This window comes from Schistocerca piceifrons, chromosome 1 (assembly GCF_021461385.2).
Source record: "Schistocerca piceifrons isolate TAMUIC-IGC-003096 chromosome 1, iqSchPice1.1, whole genome shotgun sequence".
NCBI lineage: Eukaryota > Metazoa > Arthropoda > Insecta > Orthoptera > Acrididae > Schistocerca > Schistocerca piceifrons.
The window spans coordinates 69,336,121-69,357,445 of record NC_060138.1 but is presented as its reverse complement, the minus strand read 5'-3'; the positions used below and the strand labels follow the sequence as shown (position 1 = coordinate 69,357,445).

Genomic DNA, 21,325 nt, shown 5'->3' with positions numbered 1-21,325 from the left:
GTGGTGATAGGGTACTTTCTTGTTGCCTTCTTGGACACCTCTCTTTGTTTCAAACCACTCTGATTGTCCGTTGCCTATCTTGACACAGCTGTCACACTTTTCTATAGCATCTTGACTTTATCAGTTAGGAACTTTGGCACCTTTAGGTCTTCCAAACATACCCATATCATGTTTCGAGGAACACTGTCATACGCTTTTTCAATGTCCACAAATACCATCACAAGATTTCTTCCATATTCCCAAAATGGTTCAGATGGCTCTAAACACTATGGGATTTAACATCTGAGGTCATCAGTCCCCTAGACGTAGAACTACCTAAACCTAACTAACCTAAGGACATCACACACATCCATGCCCTAGGCAGGATTCAAACCTGCGACCGTAGCAGCAGCGCGGTTCCGGACTGAAGCGCCTAGAACCGCTCGGCCACAGCGGCCAGCTCCATATTCCCAGTACTTCTGTGTGAAGATTCGTACTGCAAAAATAAGATCCATAGTACCTCCATCTTTCGTGACCCCATGTTGTTCCTCCTCAACAAAGCTTCTACTATCTTGCTAAGTCTCATTTCTATGATCTTTTCTAACAGCTTCAGGGTGTGTGACAGCAGCGTGACGGCTCTGTTGGAACATTGCTGTGCTTGAAAATTTTGGTAACTTGAAATGGATAAAGCAATAAAGCTACATATCTGTACCTGTGCGCAGAAATAGTGAATATTTTGTCACCAGCCATGATTGCCTAAGAGAGCATTTGAACGTACGGAAACGCATACGTAACTTTGGAGTGCTGTAGGTTCTTCTGTGGTGCTAAGCTATATATAAGGGGAGCAGTATCATTGACAGAAACAAATCGTCTTTGAATGCTGGTGCACGTTGATAGTGTCTCTGTGTTGGTGATGCTCAGCAGTGTCGTGCTACTTCGGTGCATGGCTCTCACTGAAGTCTCCGGCACTAATGTTGATGAGACCACATGTGCACCGAATCTGGGCAACACTCTGAATTGCGGCTGCTTAAAAAGACGTGCCGGCCAGACAGGGCTCTCAACAGTGAGGTCGTGTCAATTTACGGTCCTATGGTGGCATGTGTGCGTGGCACCAACCGACGGAGAAGAGCGAGCGACTGTATGGTGATGCTCACTAGGACTGTTGATGTTTTTAAAAATATCGGCAATCCGTTATATCGATGTTTAAAAGTTATCATTATACGTCGACGAGATATCGAAGAAATAGACGATAAACGACATATCGACGGGAAAATTATCGACGGACCGGCCTACAAAAATATTGGCTTCACATTATAAATACACTGCCGGTTTTAGAGCTGTACATTTAAGTATTGATTTATTATTAGATATTTTGCACATCAACAAGCTAGAAGCCTGATTGTCCCCATTAGAGCGAGAATTGAAAGGGAAACGATGCAAGCTCAATTTTGGCGATAACCACTTTTCTAACGATGGTAACTACATGTAAGTGGCACAATAAAAGGTGTCGGATGGGTCCGTCGTTTGGTTTCGTCACGTATCGGATTTGTCCGGAACACTTCATGTGGTCTTGTCTGCTCTTCTTTTCTGCAAACGCCAGCGATGTAGCATCTGTAGTGTCACAATAGTGTGGTGAAGTTAAACTTTGCAGTTTTTGTTGGTAGCGCCGATCGCCGATTACTTCAGCATTTGCCCTCACACGTCTCCGCCCACTGCAGCCTTGTCATTTACGTTTTCGTTCATCTTTTTCAGCACCGGTTTTTAAAGAATGCCGATGTGAAGAAATAGCACACTAGTTGCGCTAGAAACTGTTTTTAACGCAACTGATGTGCTATTTCTTCGTGTCGGAAATCTTATTATTCCAGTCACGTTGCCACCACCCAATGCAATCGGACTTCTTTGTTGTGCCACCTATACTTGCTTCACACAAAGAGAAAAAGTGGACGTGATGAAAGCTCAAAAAGTAGTAAGACTCCTTCACACAGTGAAAGTAAAATTATGTTCTACTACTATTTCTAAAGAACAATTTGAAATATTTACCGAAAATTGCGAAAAAAATATATAATTTAAAATAAAAGTATCGGCATTCGCTATTGGTATTTTGTCATCGCTGTATCGGCATATCGGGGGAAGAAGTATCGCTCGTATTTATGGATATACTTTTGGTAATACATCGATATATCGATATTTTATCAACAGCCCTATGTTCACCCGGCGCACGCTGGTGGGACATTTAAAAGCGCCTTCTCTCGCTTAACTGTGAGCTACCCACGGCGAGCCGGGTGCTGTCGACGAAGATGATGTCGATACCAGAAGATTCTCCAACGTTTCACTCCTATAAGGAGTGCGAAGAGATCATTGCACTAATATTACCGCACACAGAGGCGTTTAAGCATTCGGCTTTTATGCACTTTGTGGTATCAACGTTCAATACCACACTTGTTAGGGGTTGCTGTTATCGACTGCGGTCCGCACTAGTATCGCTGGACCCGCGAATCAAGACTAGCGCCGCTCCGCGGCTTGCAAGTCTCTAGCCTGCGCTCGGCCATTCTTGCTTGGGACGTCAAGTAGGAAAGTAGTATAGCCTTCAGATGACAGGAAGCAACCTCTAACAAGCCGCTTAGTTACAGTATGGCCCATGTGATGCCTCTATAGCTCTCTGTTTGTAATTATATTCCTCCTGACTATGAAGACTGTTGTAGCACCAGTTAAGTACAATATATTATTTTTTTCCAACGACTTTTAATTATTTTACTTCTTGATGCAATAATTTACCAACAGACGTACGTATTGTAGACATTTAGTTTGTTTTATGAAATTATATGTGCTACCAGTTTCGGCATTACATTGATGCCATCTTCAGGCCCCACTCGTCATAGTCGTAAAATCGGTATTCACGGAAGAAGCCATATAACTGGAGCCGTGAATCAAATCGTCCTGCAACAGCTCTTGGTGGCCAGGCGACACATCTCTATGTGTTTCTATTTAGCATTGGTCACCAGTAATTCACGCTGGCGACGATTCGTTCGTCGTCATCATAACACACTCCATACGCGAGTGGAACAGGAATGAATCCTAACGTGTATTAGACAGTGAGTGATTACCCTCTGCCATGCACTTCACAATGGTTAGCTGAGTACGGACGTAGACTCCCTTATCGCTCTCTTCAGTACCCTCGACGACTTCTTGCAGTTTTGGAAGCACTTCATCACGCAATGTACACTCCAACACAAACAGAAAAATAATAATGAAATAAAAAAAGTAACGACGCACCACGAATGAATTATCCGAATCGGACAGAAGTCGGTAGATGTGATATATGTGTACAAACAGGCTAATTACTACAATTTTAGATAAAATGGATGATTTATACATGAGAAACAGCTTCAAACATCCAGAAAGTCAATAACGCGTCGATCTACCTCTGGCTCTTATACAAGCAATTATTCGGCTTGGCATTGATTGACAGAATTGTTGGATGTCCTCCTGAGGGATGTCGAACGGAACTCGTCAAAATCTTCAGCAGGTTGGAGGGCCCTGCTTATAGTGACCCATATGTTCGCAATTGGGGAAGAGATCTGGCAGCCTTGCTGGCGAAGGTAGGGTTTGGCAAGTACGCAGTAGAAACTCTCGTCGTGTGCCGGTGGGCATTACCTTGGTGAAATGTAAGCCGAAGATGGCTTACCATGATGGCCAATAAACGGGGCGTAGGATATCGTCTACCAGATCTTATAATTAAATGTTTACCTGTTACATCTAAGTCTCTTTTTATTATCTACGATGATGATCGAAGCAGACGAAATGAATTAAAATTTGTGCTGCGGCCGGGACTCGAACGGGTGTCTTCTTGCTTGCTATGCAGAAATGCTAACCATTACACCACCATGTAGATAATAACAAAAAAAGGGGGTTAAATGTCTCAGGTAAACGTTCAATTATAATATCTATAAGATCACCAGTGGTACAACAACGTCCCATTACGTTCAAAGCTGTGGTGGTTGCCAATATCGGAGAGCCCTGGCAGTAGTGACAATACATAACAGAAAAATGAATTGACATTTGTGTTGGGGAGGGCACTCAGCTTAGGTAGTTCGTGCAGCAATATTCATTTTCGGAGAGTGGTGGTGTAATGGTTAGCATTTCTCCGTAGCGAGCAAGAAGATACCCGTTCGGTTCCCGGCAGCAGCACGGATTTTAATTCATTTCGTCTGCTTCCATCTTTATCGTAGATAATAAAAAGAGACTTAAATGTCTCAGGGAAACATTTCATTATAAGATCACCAACGGTACAAGGACGTCCCATTACGTTCAATGCTGTGGTGGTTGCCAATATCGGAGAGCCCTGGCAGTAGTGACAATATGTAAGGGAACAATGAATTGAGGTTTGTGTTGGGGAGAGCATTCAGCTTAGATAGTTCTTCGTGTGGTGGTGTAATGGTTAGCATTTCTGTTTAGGAAGCGAGAAGACCCGGGTTCGAGTCCCGGCCGCAGTACAAATTTTAATTCATTTCTCCTGCTTCGATCATTATCTTAAATATCGTCTACGTTCCTCTGTGCTGTAAGGTTGCCGCGGACGACAATAAATGGGATCCTGCTACGGAAAGAAATGGCCGTATGACGGGAGACAGTCAGGATGGTATCCCACCTCTGTCCAGGACATCTCCAGACACGTCTTCGGCCTGGAATCTCAGTGACTGGAGCACAATTGTCTTCAGTGATGAGTCCCGCTGCAAACTGAGCCCCGATAATCAGCAAAGACATGTCTGGAGATGCCCCAGACTTAGACAGTCTATTGCTTTTACGTTCTCTGTCACCAAGGCAATGTTTCCCCAGAGCAGAGGCTCACACAATATGTGCCTACAATGGCCATCATTTCAACCACAATGAACGTGGTCTCCGCGTGCATTTCTACAAAGTGTAACATAGGAATGGCAGCAACCGGCCGCTAACTAACCTTCATTTTGTTTCGCCAAACAGGTTTCGGTTGCATCACCTGCGTTTAGCGACTCATTTCCTTTGACACATCTAGCAACCTACAGTAACTGTTGTCCAGTGCCGCATTACATTAAAGAAGTGAATCACTATACTACTGTGTAACATTAATATAATGTGACATCACATTTCCCAATCAAACTCCACATTTCACCACGGAAACGTGGCACAGCAAATCTGCGAGTTGCTGTAAAAGTGAAAGCAACTCTGTAGACCATTTAACATGGGAAGACGAATGCGAACGATCTCTGGCGTCGCACCTGCAACCTAAGTAAGGGTGTCCCTTTCTCTGCTTCAAACAGGAAACGGTTTACGACTGCGCATGGCCTTCTGTCTTCTTGTTTTTTCCCCACTTCCGTTGTGCTTTCAGCCCTTTCCACGCAATTAACCCGAGAGCCGCTTTTGAAATGGAAGGAAAACATTCTTTTGGTATCACAGATTGTAAATATTTCTCGTAATAATCGGCTTTAAAATTTATACACCTTTGTGTGCTTTCGAAACAGTTCTGGAAACACTTTTTCCCAGTCTAATGTTGGTGCCTCGAAAATATGTTTTGAACTGTTTCAGCCGCTTCTCGAGGTGACAAAAATCTTTGTCTATGATGTTTTTCGACATAAAGGAACAAAAAGAAATGCCGGATGGCTATAATTAAAGTGCAACTACTCACAGACGTCTATCGTATGACAACGAAACTTGGTGGATATTCTAATGCGTTAATGCGGGACCAGTTAACGTTGGAAAAAAATTAGTGTCAGTGTTGACAACCAGATGTAAATCTGGCGCTGTGAATGCATGAAAGGCGTTTAGAAATCATTCCACATGTAATGGATTAGAAATGGGACATGGGCAGAAAAGGTCAAACAAGTGAGAAAGGCATAATGTTGATTTTATTATTAACCGCCGCTTACACAGTTTGTTCAGTATCAGCACCGGTGACATAATAGAGAATTATACAGCGACAGATTTGCAAAAAAATGGTTCAAATGGCTCTGAGCACTATGGGACTCAACTGCTGAGGTCATAAGTCCCCTAGAACTTAGAACTACTTAAACCTAACTAACCTAAGGACAACACACACATTCATGCCCGAGGCAGGATTCGAACCTGCGACCGTAGCGGTCGCGCGGTTCCAGACTGTAACGCCAGAACCGCACGGCCACCAGCGGCCGGCGACAGATTTGCACCTTGTGGCTAAATTTGGAACTATTTTTTTTCAACATAAACACCCTAGCGTATCAATCAAATTTTGTTGCCATGCGATAATTACAGCCTACACTGCACCACAGATAGTAGTTGCCCTTTACTTATGACCACCCAGTAGTTTGGTAGTAAATCAGCTGAATCTGGGCAGTGAGACATTAATTCGAAGTTCCTCTCCCTCAAATAACAACCGTTTGATGTACTGTTTGTTCTTCGATCCTGTAAAGCAATGGCCGGGATACTGCACAGAAACCAAAGGAACGAGCGATCATTTCTTGGCGGACCTCCACGAACGAAAACACTTTTGTTGGTGTCTGCTTTACTCCAAAAAACTGGAAAGTTCATTTCAGTGTCCTATTTAAAATTAATCAAGAGCACGAAACGAAACAAAACATTCATCTTATTTATTTTTAAGGATCGATACTCCCGACTATTATTGACTGCAGTCATTCCGTTATTTGGAGAAAGTCCTGGATTTTATTATATTGTTCGTATCATGTGGAATTAATTATTTTTGAATTGAATCCAACACCCATTTTAGTAATGCTTATATATTAACATTTTGTAATACTTAAAATAATTCTTTCCTTTCCGTTTGCTCAACCACCATTTAACTCACTGCTAGCCTCATTAACGCTGCCTTATATGCTACTCAACGAACAACTACATGTACTGCCGAACCTCCAGACACAAAGCAAAAACAGATATTTTACATACAGGGGAAATACAATATAAAGTTTTCCATAAGTTAACAAACGGTAACTATTTTAATTATTGGAGTGATTTAAGATTACGAAAATTAATTTTATAAAATAAAATTATTATTTTCATTTTTTTTTTCATTCAGTATTGCAACCAGGAAAAATAAAAACATTACTAATAGCTGTTTCTTTATGCGGCATGTCCAGACACACAGTTGTTATTTACGTAATCCTGCACCAAAGGTAAAAATGTAATAATTTAGTATGAATCTTTGATAAGAAAATTCTAAACTGAACTAATCGGTACCGCGCATCCACTTAAAATGAAGAGCCAGATACCTGTGCAGACAAACTCACGTACTATTCATCTTGGGGTTGAAGCTCTTTTTTCCGAGTTTGCATTAACAATAGATATGTTTAGCAAAACACAATTTTTTTAAATCCCAAACATGTTTCACTGCAGTTGCAGCTTCATCAGTGGGCTTTTATTTTATGGCTGTTAAAGATAAAGAATGTTCTTTACTGTTTTTATACATGTAAATATTAGTTTTTAAAATCGTAATTAAAGATTTTTGAAGAAAAACATAAAATTATGAATTCATACCTTTTACCACATGGTGTGGTTTTCCTGATGTATTATATTTTGCAGATGACAAACAGTAAAAGAAAACAGTCACTGTAAAAACATAATACTTCAGGAAAACCACAGCATGTGGAAAAAGCTATGAATTCATAATTTTATGTGCTTCTTCAAAAATCTTTAATTACGATTTTCAAAACCTAATATTTACATGTATACAAACAGTAAAGAATATTCTTTATCTTTAACAGCCATAAAATAAAAGCCCACTGATGATGCTGCAACTGCAGTGAAACATTTTATGGGGATAAAAAACAAAACTATGTTTTGCTAAAGGCGGACCCCATCCAAAAACATATGAACTCATGTAGATTAAACCTATTACATTGTTCATCTTGCAACATCCAAACAGTTGACTGCTGCTTGGTGTCTGTCTCGTAGCGAGGAATTTGCATTTCCTCAGTCGAATTTGTCCGAGATCTCTCTCATTCAGTCATGTTGCGCATAGTTTCGATGATTTTTGTAACGGCAATCGATTTTGCTCGATCCTTACAAAATGTATCTCTGTCATAAGTACGACCACTACGCAGATATGCAAACCAATTGTAAACATTTTTTTCCTTGAAAGCCGAATGAAGCAATTCGAGACGTTACTGTTGAGTTAGGTCTCCACGTAAATCGTGAAAAACCATCCGTCGGAAACTTTTACTTGAGTATCCAATTTTTCCGCAGTGCTGTTACATTTACAAGGTCACTGTAAAAAAAATTACTACGTCAGTTTCTAATAGCCATTGTTTTAACAACTATAGATGTCAAATTTTAAAACTACAGTTACCTCACATGTCAATGGTACCATTTAGTGTTGTTTGTAAAAATCCGGTTCAAATGGTTCAAATGGCTCTGAGGACTATGAGACTTAACGTCATCAATCCCCTAGACTGAACTACTTGAACCTAACTAACCTAAGGACATCACACACACCCATGCCCGAGGCAGGATTCGAACCTACGACCGTAGCAGTACCGCGGTTCCGGAATGAAGCGCCTAGAACCGCTCGGCCACAGCGGCCGGCGTAAAAATCTGAAAGGCAAGTCTCATCTGCAGGAGCTTCACTCGTGGAATTCGTAAAAGTCGTCTTTGCTACATTTGGGGCATCATGTCCCTCCGCGCTGCTACCCCGCTAGTCTCTTCGCCATTTCTGTCCTGCTCGAGCTCGCCTCGTGTTGCTTGTCAAATATTCTTGCTTTGTCTCCTGTCATCGAACTCGCCGACAGCGTGCAAGCACACAAAAGGCGACAGCGCAACGTGGGGCATTAACAAGCCTGCAGCTCCGCAGGAACTATGTGTGTGTGTGTGTGTGTGTGTGTGTGTGCTTGCACGCGCGTGGCGTTCCAACTAGCGCCTCCCTTATCGGCAGTGGCTTTCCCCGAGATTACTTTTCGCCTTGCTAAGTAACGCCTGGCTGAGTAGCTGGGCAGCTAGACGCCAATATAAATACAACGAATAAATAGAAAATAATACTGGAGAACCAGCGTCGTCGACTGTAACGCTTAAAGCGAGCTAAAAATGCTGGAATAAAAAGCTGTAGATGGGTTCACTGAAAAAACTAAGCATATTTTCCTCTCAAATGTCACTTCCGCGTTGGATTTGCTATCTTATATGCAACTGTACGTCTGTTATCGTGAATATTTCACAATGCAAGATATTCAATCATGACAGGTTAAAAGAAAAAGCTACGAGCCGTCTTTTGCATTGTAGTTAATCGCTATGTGTTTCAGAGCATATATTCCATCATCAGGTACTAAATTACGTATATAGCACAAGCGTACATTGAACGCTTGTACATTTGTACACATCCTCTATTGCTTCTGAAATTAAGCAGGGAAAACATCCTATACCAGTTGCCAAAGCGAATGGTCAATAGGTAGTAAAGAGAAAGGTTAGTTCTGTGGATGCATTCGACGTAATAGTGCAAGTATTCCGTGGTTCCATAATTTTAAACATGGTGCAACCTTATAACATCAATAATCAGGAACTGATTGAATTTGGCAATTTCCGTTCATTTAATAAGCTGGCGATGAAACAACAGTTTATCTGATTGCGACAGTAGTTCATTGAGATATTTAAATAACATGTTGTTCTTTTCTTTTAAGACTGAATCTCATGTAAAAAAATGGTTGTTAGCCTTTAAAAAATTGAATGTCTCTTTTCTTACTAATGTAAAGTTATTCTAGCAGATCCCAGAGCCGAGGTGTACAGAGATCTATCTTTATCGAAGCAACAACCGCAATCATGCAGTCGTCTCTATTTGAGGAGAGACAAATATGGTTGTGGCGACAAGGCCTGGAATTTAGAAGATGGAAGTACTGTACAAAAAAGGCTAAAATACGATAACACAGAGAAAAATGTTCACACGATAAAGAGACAGATGGCGTACACGGATTTCCTCCCTTACTTTTTTTGACGACTATGGCGTCAGGAAGCACACACGGCCAAAACGTAGGAATGAAACAAATTTATCAAATCACGGGAACAGCGAACCCTGCACGACGGATAAACACTGAGAAGGAAAAATTGGTAACCTTTGTATATAGGCTGTCCCAGGATAGGCCAGGAACGATCATTCGAAGCAGGTCTAGAAAACATGGGCTCTAGAACGCATATCCTTATTTTAAGAGCTACGACCACTTCTTCACCTTCGATGCTGTGAAACAAATCTCTTCTCCTGCAAGCTCTTTGCTTTATTTTGGGAGGAGTTTTTTTTAAAAAAGAAGAAAAAAATTGTCTAGTAAACATGGGCCATAAAATGCATATCTTAACAGCTATGTTTACTAGACGTGTTTCACAGCAGCAAAGATGAAGAAGCGCTCATAGCTGTTAACCGTTAGCTTCCCTGGTCATTTTTTGTCACACACTGTCCCAGATACGGTCTGACAGACCGCTATGTTTAAATCGGCATAAAAATTGCTTTCAGAAATATCAGTGAAAAAATTCATATTTTTATATAAAATGTTACATTAATACCACTCAGAAAAAATATTAAAATAAATTTTAAGTTTATTTTTAAGAAAAGAATACGTATTTAAGTAGAAAACTGAACAAAATGAACGTAACATAACATGATAACGTTAAAGCTATAAAAACTCAGGTACCCTGCTTTCCAGATTTTACTTTTTGCTATATTTGTATTGTTTATTATGCATGTAATGATAAAAACATAAGAAACTCCCATACAACATTAAAAAATAAAAATTACACTATTACTTTTGTCGATTTTAGTTTGCTTCTCAGAAGTTTTCTTTGCACGCTCTGCAAATTTTTGTAGAGCTTTCTAGGCAGATTGCTTACTTGTAACAATGGCCAACATACTAAGTCTTTAAATTGTCCGTAGTTGCTTTTGGAACTCCTAGGAGTATTTTCGTTCTGTCTTTGCAACTACAAGAAAATACGTGTTTTCTTCACCAGACGCGTTTCGCTTTATTGAGCTGAAGCACAATTAGTATCTGTAATTAAAGATATTTATAGTCTGATTTGTTTTCGACCTTAAATACAAATCAGTTATAAATATCTTTAATTACGGACCACTGATGATGCTTTACCTCAATGAAGCGAAACGCGTCTGGTGAAGAAAACACGTATATTTCTTGTAGTTGCAACGACAGAACGAAAATATCCTTAGGAATAAGAAGTCTTCCTCTTCTTTTTTGGGTCACAAGTGGAGCATGTTTTGCGTTTTTCCAATCGATCTACGAACGATTTCTGCTCTTGGTTCTGCTACAACCAAAACACAGCGAATGGATGCACGAAGTTCACGAGGTATGTGAGAGTTGTTGAGTCGCTTTTCCATTTGTGGTGTCACCAATGTGTATGCAAGCTTCTTCAAAAAAATTAAAACGGCTGATCTGAGTAGTATCTCTGAAGGAAGGATAAAGGCATTCGCCACACTTATGTTCACTACGCTGTAAATCAGTGCCATTGGCCATCGCTGGGTACGTCGTGCAGTTGAATGCTGGGCACACTTCTCATGTAGAGCATGAACATCACCTTTAGTGTGATTGTAGTACGAAATTATTTCTGGTTTTACCTGCATCACCCTCTTTGTATTCATCATGGTGCGTAGAAGATATTAGAATCGCGACTCTACCCTTTTTCGGCACAAATGAAACTAGAGTTGAATCATGTGTGGAAGCATACATTGCAGAACCGATTTCCTTGCTTCTCACAGATAAGAATTCTTCTGGTATTTATCTTTTATTTTTTTATTCAACGTTCCCATGTCCGTTAGTCCTCTTTATCTGAGACTCGTATTGCTGACTTCATTGAGCTAAACCAGCTGTCTGTAGTAATGTAGCGGTTAGTCTATTCCAGTGCTTTAACTATGGTTACGGACTTTTTTCTACTGCGCCTAGATTTTTTCCCTCTGGATCCCTTCGTGTATTAACTTTGCATGAAACAGATAACCAGTGAAAGCGTCAGTGGGGCACATGACTTTCAAGCCATGTTTGCATGGTTTGTTTGGAATGAAATTTTGAATCTGCATTTGCTACGAAATGATACCAACATCCTCATTCTTCAGTACTGTACAACATTTGACAGTTGTCTATAAATTTTGTAAAAATTTCTGGCACTGGAGCCAAAGGATCGTTTTGCTTGCCTTGAAAACGGATTTCAGGGTCGTCGAATCTCAAGCATGTTAGGAGTGCACCAAAACGGTTTTTGGCTGTGGCGAATCTAAATATATCACATCCAGTGCCATCTGTGGCATAACATGATTTTTAATCTTCTCTGCTGGATTTGAAAAGAGCTGAATAAAACAGAAAACCGAAAATGATTTTAGTTCACATAAATCGGCTTCATACGAAACATTTGGACCATTTTCAGGCATTTGTTTGTTTATTTTTCCATTAGTCCATTGCAGTGTGATACTCAAAATATCGTCAGTCATAAAAAAATTCCAAATAGTACGAAGCGCTGGGTTATTACCTACCTGAGCAGGTGGTAGCACTGTCGGCAAACGGATGACGTACTGTTGCCGAACACGAGATCGCTCGAGAAGAGGATTTGACGAGCAGCCGTATTTGTTTCGGCCAAATATGTTTCTAGCAGAATGTTTGGCAAAGAATTCAGTCTCTACACTTCTGTCTTCATCACTATGATCACTTGTTTCATTCAAGGAATTCGCAGGTGGCAAAACAAATTTGCCTTCGCTTTCACACTGTCCCGATTTCGAATTACGTTCGCTTTCAGTTTCGTTGTCACTATCTGATCCAACATCACTTCCTAAACTTTCCTCAGTCTATTTTAAAACAGTACCCTCGAAGTCAGAGTCTGTAACACGAACAGTAGACGAAGACCTGGTGGTAAATCACCAGTGATTTACCCCCAGAAGGAGGTTCTTACACATTGGTCTGAAGATGACCACAGTAGTGGTCGAAACCGGTCACTGTAATAAATAAATTGTGATCAAGACTGTTTTTGATAGTAAAAATCTGTAACACATTCGTCACTGTTCACTCCCACAATGTATTCGAAAGTAACCTTGTACAACGCCTCATATTTATGATAATGAATACAGGGCGAAGCAATGGTTCGAACCTGTGCTTTGGTAAAAATTTTGATTCATTCCCTCGGCCTGTATTCATTATCATTGATAAAGTTGAGACTTGTTATGTCTCTGGAATATAATTTCACATACCTAATATTCATTTATGGCAGTCATCGGTACTAAATCTAATTATTTTATGCTTGTCTGGTTCAATGTAGTATAATTAACTGGCTGAGTTCTCAAGTAGCTGAAAGTCAAAATAGAGAATAAATAAACGAATATTTAAAGCGCAAAAATTTGTCGGTAGAAAACAACACTAATTTTTGCAGGTAAATTGAAAGATAGAATGTACTACATTACGATAAAGCACAGGCTTTGAAATCCACTCTCTCATTCAGTTGTAGTTTGAAGTAAAAATTATCGATATACCGTGATAAAAGCACTCTGAATCACTGACAAAACAAACTAAAGACTTGTATACCTAGGGTATCTTCCTCCGTTATGAACTCCACTTGCACAAAATATTAGTTATGTTTGATAGATGGAATCCAAGCACAAGATACGTCTATTTAATATTTCAATTTCTTATTCTTCTTCTTCTACTTGTGGCCTACTAGGTTTAGGCTAAGATAAGCCTGTTGCGCTTTCGTCATATTACCCTGTACTTCTCCGCAAAGAATTACTTTGAGGTCCTGACCTCTGGCAACGCTCCACTCGTTTTTTATGTTTTGTGCACCTTTCTGTATTAAATATTTCAGAGCTAATTCTATCCCTTACGTAAATTTTTATGATTTTATTTTCTCTGCAGCAACGTTTTATACGTCGGAGGAAATTAATTTCTGATGTTTCCAGTTGCCTAAGATCTTTCCTTCTCGGAACCCAACCTTCTCAGTGGACTAGACTCGCATTCGGGAGGACGACACTTCATATCGGTGCCTTCCATTCAGATTTACGTTTTCCGTGATTTCCCCAAAAGCGCTCCAGGCAAATGCCGGGATGATTCCTTTGAAAGGGCACAACCGATTTCCCTCTCCATCGTTCAAATATTCCGAACCTCGGCTCTAATAACCTCGATGTCGACCATACCTTAAACCCTAGCTTTCTTTCTTCTTCCCCAAAACTCTGCCCCGTACAACATGGTGGCAAAAGCCATCGCTTTACATGCAAAAAATTATAAATTTCCACTTCGCTTCGAAATAGTAACCAATGAAGAGTCAATAAAACTGGTGTGTGTGTGTGTGTGTGTGTGTGTGTGTGTGTGTGTGTGTGTGTGTGTGTGTATTATTCCACGTAATTTCGTTCTGTTGATGTGTAATACATTCGCCTAAGTGCTTGATCTGATAAACTTTCTCGATTTTCTTGTATTTAGGTTTCAGGATTTTGAGTGCAAAGTTGTTGATACACATGTATTTTATTTTTTCAGGTTATGTATGGAGGACTATTCTTTTTCCTGCTTCTTTAAGAATTTCTATTTCTTTTGTCTTGTTTAAATGTCCTGAAAATAGAATCGCCAGGTATTTTATTATAGTTGAAACGTCCACTTAGAAAAATTAATGAATTACTGTGCATCTGATTTTCAAACAGCTGAGCAGAACTGAACGTACTCAGACATTTCGCTCTTTACCTATTCTGATCAACACTAAACTGACACACAATATTTTTAGCGCAACGCAATCTGACTTTCAATAATCCCTACAAAAGAATGGCCCTGACTGACAATAACCTATACCTTTCATGAATCACTTACCTCACAAAAATCTTCGTTACTAGAACTACTGCAATACAGCGAGCGCCAATACTGCCAGCTAAATAAAAGACTATAACTACTGAAGGCACTAACTACTGATAGGCATAATTAGCAAATGAAAGATTTTGATAGAGAACAAACAATGTATTTACCTTAATAGCGTTCAAAAGTCGTAATATATATATATATATATATATATATATATATATATTACATCAGTTCATGACATCCAGTCTTACAAATTTAATCTCTCTGATGGGCACACGTCCAGATCATCCGCTCTCAAAACTCCGCCATCTCACTCCCCACATCCACGACTGCTGGCGGCTCACCTCCAACTGCGCAACGCTACGCGCTGTTAACATCCAACTGCCCAACACTACAATAGCATATTCCAACCATGCAAACCAGCCACAGACTGCACACAGCACAGTCATTGATTTTCATATAGAGCGCTACATGGCGTTACCAACATAAAAACCTAAACAGCCTTCTTACATAGTATATTGGATAAAACGAAACTGTATAGCGATGTTTTAATGCAGCCACTAACAGTCATAACGGCAGAATGTTGTCATTCAGAGAATATGTGAAGTCTGTGGACCTAACTGAAACTAAAGTATTGGAATCTCTGATAAACGTTTGTTTTACTTTTCTTACACCCTTACACTCTTTGCAGCTTGTGACAGAGGCGACGTATTGTAAATGCGTCACTTGCTCCAGCGTTTTACCATGGATGCAGAGTTCTTGATCCCACTGTTTTCCTAGGAAAAGAACAGCCTATGCAAACTCTTTCCCACGGCACGTCTCGCGTCATCCTTTGCTCTTATTCTCGTTGCAGGACACACCGCAGCCATAGGCCGTCGCCGCCTGCGATGTTTTTGGGCCACCGCAATGACAACCCCACTGAGGATGGGAACGGCTGAGAAGGTAAGTCTCACTTGCGACAAGTACTCCGCAAAACCTAATGCGAAACAACTTACTCGTCGTTCACTCTTTTAGCAATCGATATTAGCGTTATCTTACAAGGGAAGAGTGATGTATGGAAGAAAGCATAAAGCATCAACAACAATATCTGCCGCGCGGAGTGGCCGCGCGGTTTAAGGCGCCATGTCACGGACTGCGCGGCCCCTCCCGCCGGAGGTTCGAGTCCTCTCTCGGGCATGGGTGTCCGTGTTGTTCTTAGCAGTTTGGTCCCTTAGGATTTCACACACATTTCGAACAACAATATCTGTTCTTCTTTATGAGTTTTCGATATCTCTGGCACATTTTTTTTTTTTTGTAACACAAGAAATTAGGTAGCAGACGTACAGACATATAGTGTTGTGACAGGAAAATTGAGAACACCATGGAGAGTGTAACTGTTACAACATGCCCCTGCATATCACATCCAACTGACGTCATGTGGCAGAGGGCAGAGGATGACAAGGTGCCTCGTCGGTAATCGCGTGGTACTCTGGGACTAATCGCGGAGTTTTATTATTATTATTATTTGTTGTGGACTGGCAAGACAGCCAATCCACAATGACGGGTAGCCGAAAGGCACGCGTTTAAGCTCACGCAGGCTGGCGTGAGGTCTGGAACAGGTAAAGTAATTATACTATCAAGAAAAGTACGTAGCTTCAGGAATACTTAACTTTAATCCATAATTGGTGAACATCGGTCTGATTGTACATGCATCACAAGATTAACAGCAAATGATAATGGTGCCTTGCTAGGTCGTAGCAAATGACGTAGCTGAAGGCTATGCTACCTATCGTCTTGGCAAATGAGAGCGTAATTTGTCAGTGAACCATCTCTAGCAAAGTCGGCTGTACAACTGGGTCGAGTGCTAGGACGTCTCTCTAGACCCGCCGTGTGGCGGCGCTCGGTCTGCAATCACTGACAGTGGCGACACGCGGGTTCGACGTATACTAACGGACCGCGGCCGATTTAAAGGCTACCACCTAGCAAGTGTGGTGTCTGGCGGTGACACCACATTATTATTATTATTACTCCATTTGTGTCACAGTGTGGAGCAAACTTTTCTAACGTATCTTCGACCCTTACGTATGATGTGTCTTTTTGCTGTTTAGGTCTTCAGTCCGGAGACAAGTTATATGCAGCTCTCACAGCTAGTCTAACCCGTGCATCTTTGCACAACTACTGCACCTTATATCCACTTCAACCTGTTACTCATGCCTTGATCTCTCTTTCTGCAAATTTTACCCACACAATTTCCTCCATAACTGCGCTTTGGTTTCTGTCCATGTCGGAGACGTCTTTTCGTTACCTGTATTTTACCTCTGATAACTTCAGTAATTCGAAGAGTGCATTTCAAGCAACCATGTCGAAAGCTTTTTTCTTCTAAATCTCGTACAATCTCCTTTTTAGGACAAGTAGTAGGCTCAATACTGCCTCACATGTTTCTACATTTCACTGTAATCCAAGCTGGTCTTCTCCCAAATGTCTTTAGTGAAGGTAACTGCCTGCAGAGACTAATGTCGCCATTGTGTCGTTATGATGAGAGAAAGAAAGTCGTCGGAAACTGTGCCAACACACAACATGTTACTCTCAGATGGCTGCAACGCCAAGCTTAACGTCCCCACCCGATGGACAGATCGCTATTATATTTTCTGTGAGTAAAATCGTTTAATTCATTTCATCGGTTTCTTCATTTATTACTCCGTTTCGGCTACTGATATATGCACTTAGTATTAAAGAAACATAAAGTGCGACACGTCCAAAGACAATAAATTAATAGGATATAATAGATGTTTTAAAAACGTTCACTTAATAAAAACTTAAAACTTGCGGAATATTTAATTTCTTATGTGAACTCTTTTGAAAATATTTTTTAACTTTTTAATTTTTTACCTTTTTCAGCTTGATGTTGCATAACAAACGTCCCTCGCTCTTTATATACCTTTAATCTAAGCTGCAGATATCTTATGATGACAATAGCCGAAACGGCTTAAAAAATAAACAAATTTATAAGCAATCTAGACCCATATAGGAAACGTATTTTCTTTATTAAAAATACCCATTAACAGTGCCACAATCCAGGGCGCTTGCGCAGAGTCTTGTTATCACGAACTTCACAAAATGTCTCCCCCCGTCGCTGGCGGAACGCAGTCACTGAAAATTTCGTCCACCACCAGGATGCGAAACGGCGGAGACGGTGAGCTAGCCGGCCTTCGTGGCCGAGCGGTTCTAGGCGCTTCAGTCCGGAACCGCGCTGCTGCTACGGTCGCAGGTTCGAATCGAGCATGGATGTGTGTGATGTCCTTAGGTTAGTGAGGTTTAAATAGTTCTAAGTCTGAGGGACTGATGACCGTAGATGTTAAGTCTCATAGTGCTCAGAGCCATTTGAACCATTTTTGAGCGGTGGGCGAAGTCGTCGGTCCATATCTCTGCCCGGTCATGCAGATTCAGGTTTTTCTTGGTTACACTAAATCGCTTAAAGCAAATGCCCGAGTCTTTGCTTTGGACAAGACACGGTCAGTTTCCATGACTGCAGCGGCTAAACCCGAGCAGAAACTCCTTACACTTCTAGATATAATTCTTATGGCCTTTTTTTATGACCCTTTCCTACAGTTCAAAAATTGTGTCTGTGTTTCGTGCCTTCGGTATCCACAGAAGAACCTCATAGCTAAGGACTACGTGTAGGTAGGAATAGTAGGTGACCATAAGACACTGGCTGTTAAGAAACAGATGACAGAACCGTAAGAGCATTATGTGCTGGTGACATTCTTTTGCGAGTGTCTTTGTGTGCTCATTCTACGTTAACGGATAATATTCATCCCTAAACAATACGTTCTTCTTATACAGTCTACTGTTGTATCATCTATACCTGATGTGACAGTCTTGTTTTCCCTCTTTATGCTGAAGTGCGTACTGTTCGCCTTCTTTATCCTTCCCTGCTTTCGTCTGCGTCTAGATCCTGATTGCAGTTCTGCAGAAAGCTTGTCGAATGATCGATGTTGGCTGTGTGGTAGACCCTCAATTCCCTCCGCGACACGTGGCTCCCTTGCCCGTCCCGTGACCTCGGTCTTTCGCTGCACGCGTGATCTGTGGCGCACGAACGCCTAACTACGGCTTACCGCGCTGATAAATCCCTCTGCCAGGGTGATTTTTTAGCGGCGCTTCTGGAAAGTTTATGCGCGAAACCAGCAACATTTGTTTTATGCCTGGTTCACACCGCAACGAATGTAAGCAGACACAAGCGAACGAGCATTCACAGACAGGGCACCGGTGTCCACAGCCATTCGCTTGTATCTACGAACAAGCGTTTATACTAGAGGGAACGGAACAAAACGAGCGTGGCCTATGAACGCTGAGTTATTCTTTTTTGGTCTTAATAACAGGCGCACAGGATATTGTTGTAAGTTCTTTTGCACGCTGTGTGGTTCTTTAGTGAACACAGGAGCGAGGAACAGATGCGGTTCGTGGACTGAAAATTCAGATATTATTTCTCTACGTCAAATACCAAACACTAAAAGTATTTCATAACTTTGTTTTCTGTAGTTGTAGCGTCAGTTGCTAACTGGAATGTTGAAATATAGACATTAAAACAAGTTTTGCATCACCCACGTTCCCAGAACTCCCGGAGATAGACGTTGACCGTGGATACTGTTCCCCAGACACAGTCCCTTTCTCTGTTCAGAGATGTCACTAAACCCGTCCAAAGATGTAAACAGCCATACATGAACAGCGCCTAATAGACGGAGGGGGTCCGATAGCCTATCAGTTCCACTCATTCCACCAGGGAGGAGGTACACGGCTCGTGTTGTCTGTAGTTCAACCATGTCTAGACGGTCAATACCGCGGGTCGATCGCGTCCGCATTGTTACTTTGTGCCAGGAAGGGCTCTCAACAAGGGAAGTGTCTAGGCGTGAACCAAGCCGTTGTTGTCCAGACTTGGAGGAGATACAGAGAGATAGGAACTGTCGATGACATGCCTCGCCCAGGCCGCCCAAGGGCTCTACTGCAATGGATGACCGCGACCTACGGATTGTGGCTCGGATTAACCCTGACACAACGCCACCATGTTGAATAATACTTTTCGTGCAGCCGCAGGACGTCGTGTTACGTCTAAAACTGTGCGCAATACGCTGCATGATGCGCAACTTCAATCCCGACGTACATAGCGATGTCCATATCTGCAAACACGACACCATGGAGCGCTGTACAGATGGGCCCAACAACATGCCGAATGGAGCGCTCAGTGTTGGCGTCACGTTCTCTTCACCGATGAGTGTCGCATATGTCTTCAACCAGACAATCGTCGGAGACGTGTTTGGAGGCAACCAAGTCAGGCTGAACGCCTTAGACACACTGTCCATCGAGTGCAGCAAGGTGGAGGTTCCCTGTTGTTTTGGGGTGACATTATGTGAGGCCGACGAACGCCGCTATTGGTCATAGAAGGCGCCGTAACGACTGTACGATACGTGAATGCCATCCTCTGACCAGTAGTGCAACCATATCGGCAGCATATTGGCGAGGCATTTGTCTTCATGGATGACAATTCGTGTCCCGACGTGCACATATTGTGAATGACTTCCTTCAGGATAACGACGTCGCTCGACTAGAGTGGCCAGCATGTTCTCCATACATGAACCCTAACGAACATGCCTGGGATAGATTGAAAAGGGTTGTTTATGGACGACGTGACCCACCAACTACTCTGAGGGATCTACGCCGAATCGCTGTTGAGGAGTGGGACTATCTGGACCAACAGTGCCTTGATGAACTTGTGGATAGTATGCCACGACGAATAAAGGCATGCATCAATGCAAGAGAACGTTCTACTGGGTATTAGAGGTATCGGCGTGTACAGCAATCTGGACCATCACCTCTGAAGGTCTCGCTGTATGGTGGTACAGCATGAATGTGTTGTTTTCATGAGCAATAAAAAGGACGGAAATGATGCTTATGTTGATCTCTATTCTAATTTTCTGTCCAGGTTCCAGAACACTCGGAACCGAGGTGATGCAAAACTCTTTTTGACGTGTGTATATAGATTCAAAGGTTTACAAGTGAGTAGATCAGTGATTCCTAACCTTCCTAAGACCATTACCCATGAGTTCAGTTAGATATGAGTTAATACCTCCTCCTTTTCCCCGCCCCCCCCCCCTCCCCCATCACCAGCATAAGACCTAAATAAACTTTATAATGAAAAACAAATTTATTTGAACAATTCCGTTTTTAAAATGACGAGTGATGTTTTGTTTTTGTATCTTTTCTTAACCGTGAACTATTGATAAGTGAGACAATTGGAACTGTTTATTTCTCACAACCCTCTTTTACACGACAATGGAGCAATTCTTAGTGCACGGTGAATGTTACCAACTCCTTTTTGGAAAAGGAAGCTAACTATCCAAATTGACGGTAAACACTTGTTACAAAATATTATTTCTCTGGACTATTACTCTCCTTACTGACCTTGCTTCACCCACACCACGTATATCAATTTAAAATCAACCAAATTAAAAAGTGGGCAGCCATATCCTGGTATTCCATGTGCCCCATGGTTATTCTGCAAGGCAGCATTTCTGCCGAGGATTATGTGACCATATCGGCTGATCAGGTCTATCCCATGG

General features: G+C 41.5%; 1 protein-coding gene across 1 annotated transcript in view; it reads left to right on the top strand.

The window, feature by feature from the left end:
• The window catches only part of LOC124776929, a 521,086-nt gene that overhangs the window by 3,886 nt on the left and 495,875 nt on the right, over positions 1-21,325 (top strand). The window contains exon 2 of the mRNA XM_047252187.1: positions 15,586-15,674. Coding sequence (XP_047108143.1) covers positions 15,639-15,674 — 36 coding nt within the window. The 5' untranslated portion in view covers positions 15,586-15,638. The remainder of the gene's footprint in view (positions 1-15,585; positions 15,675-21,325) is intronic.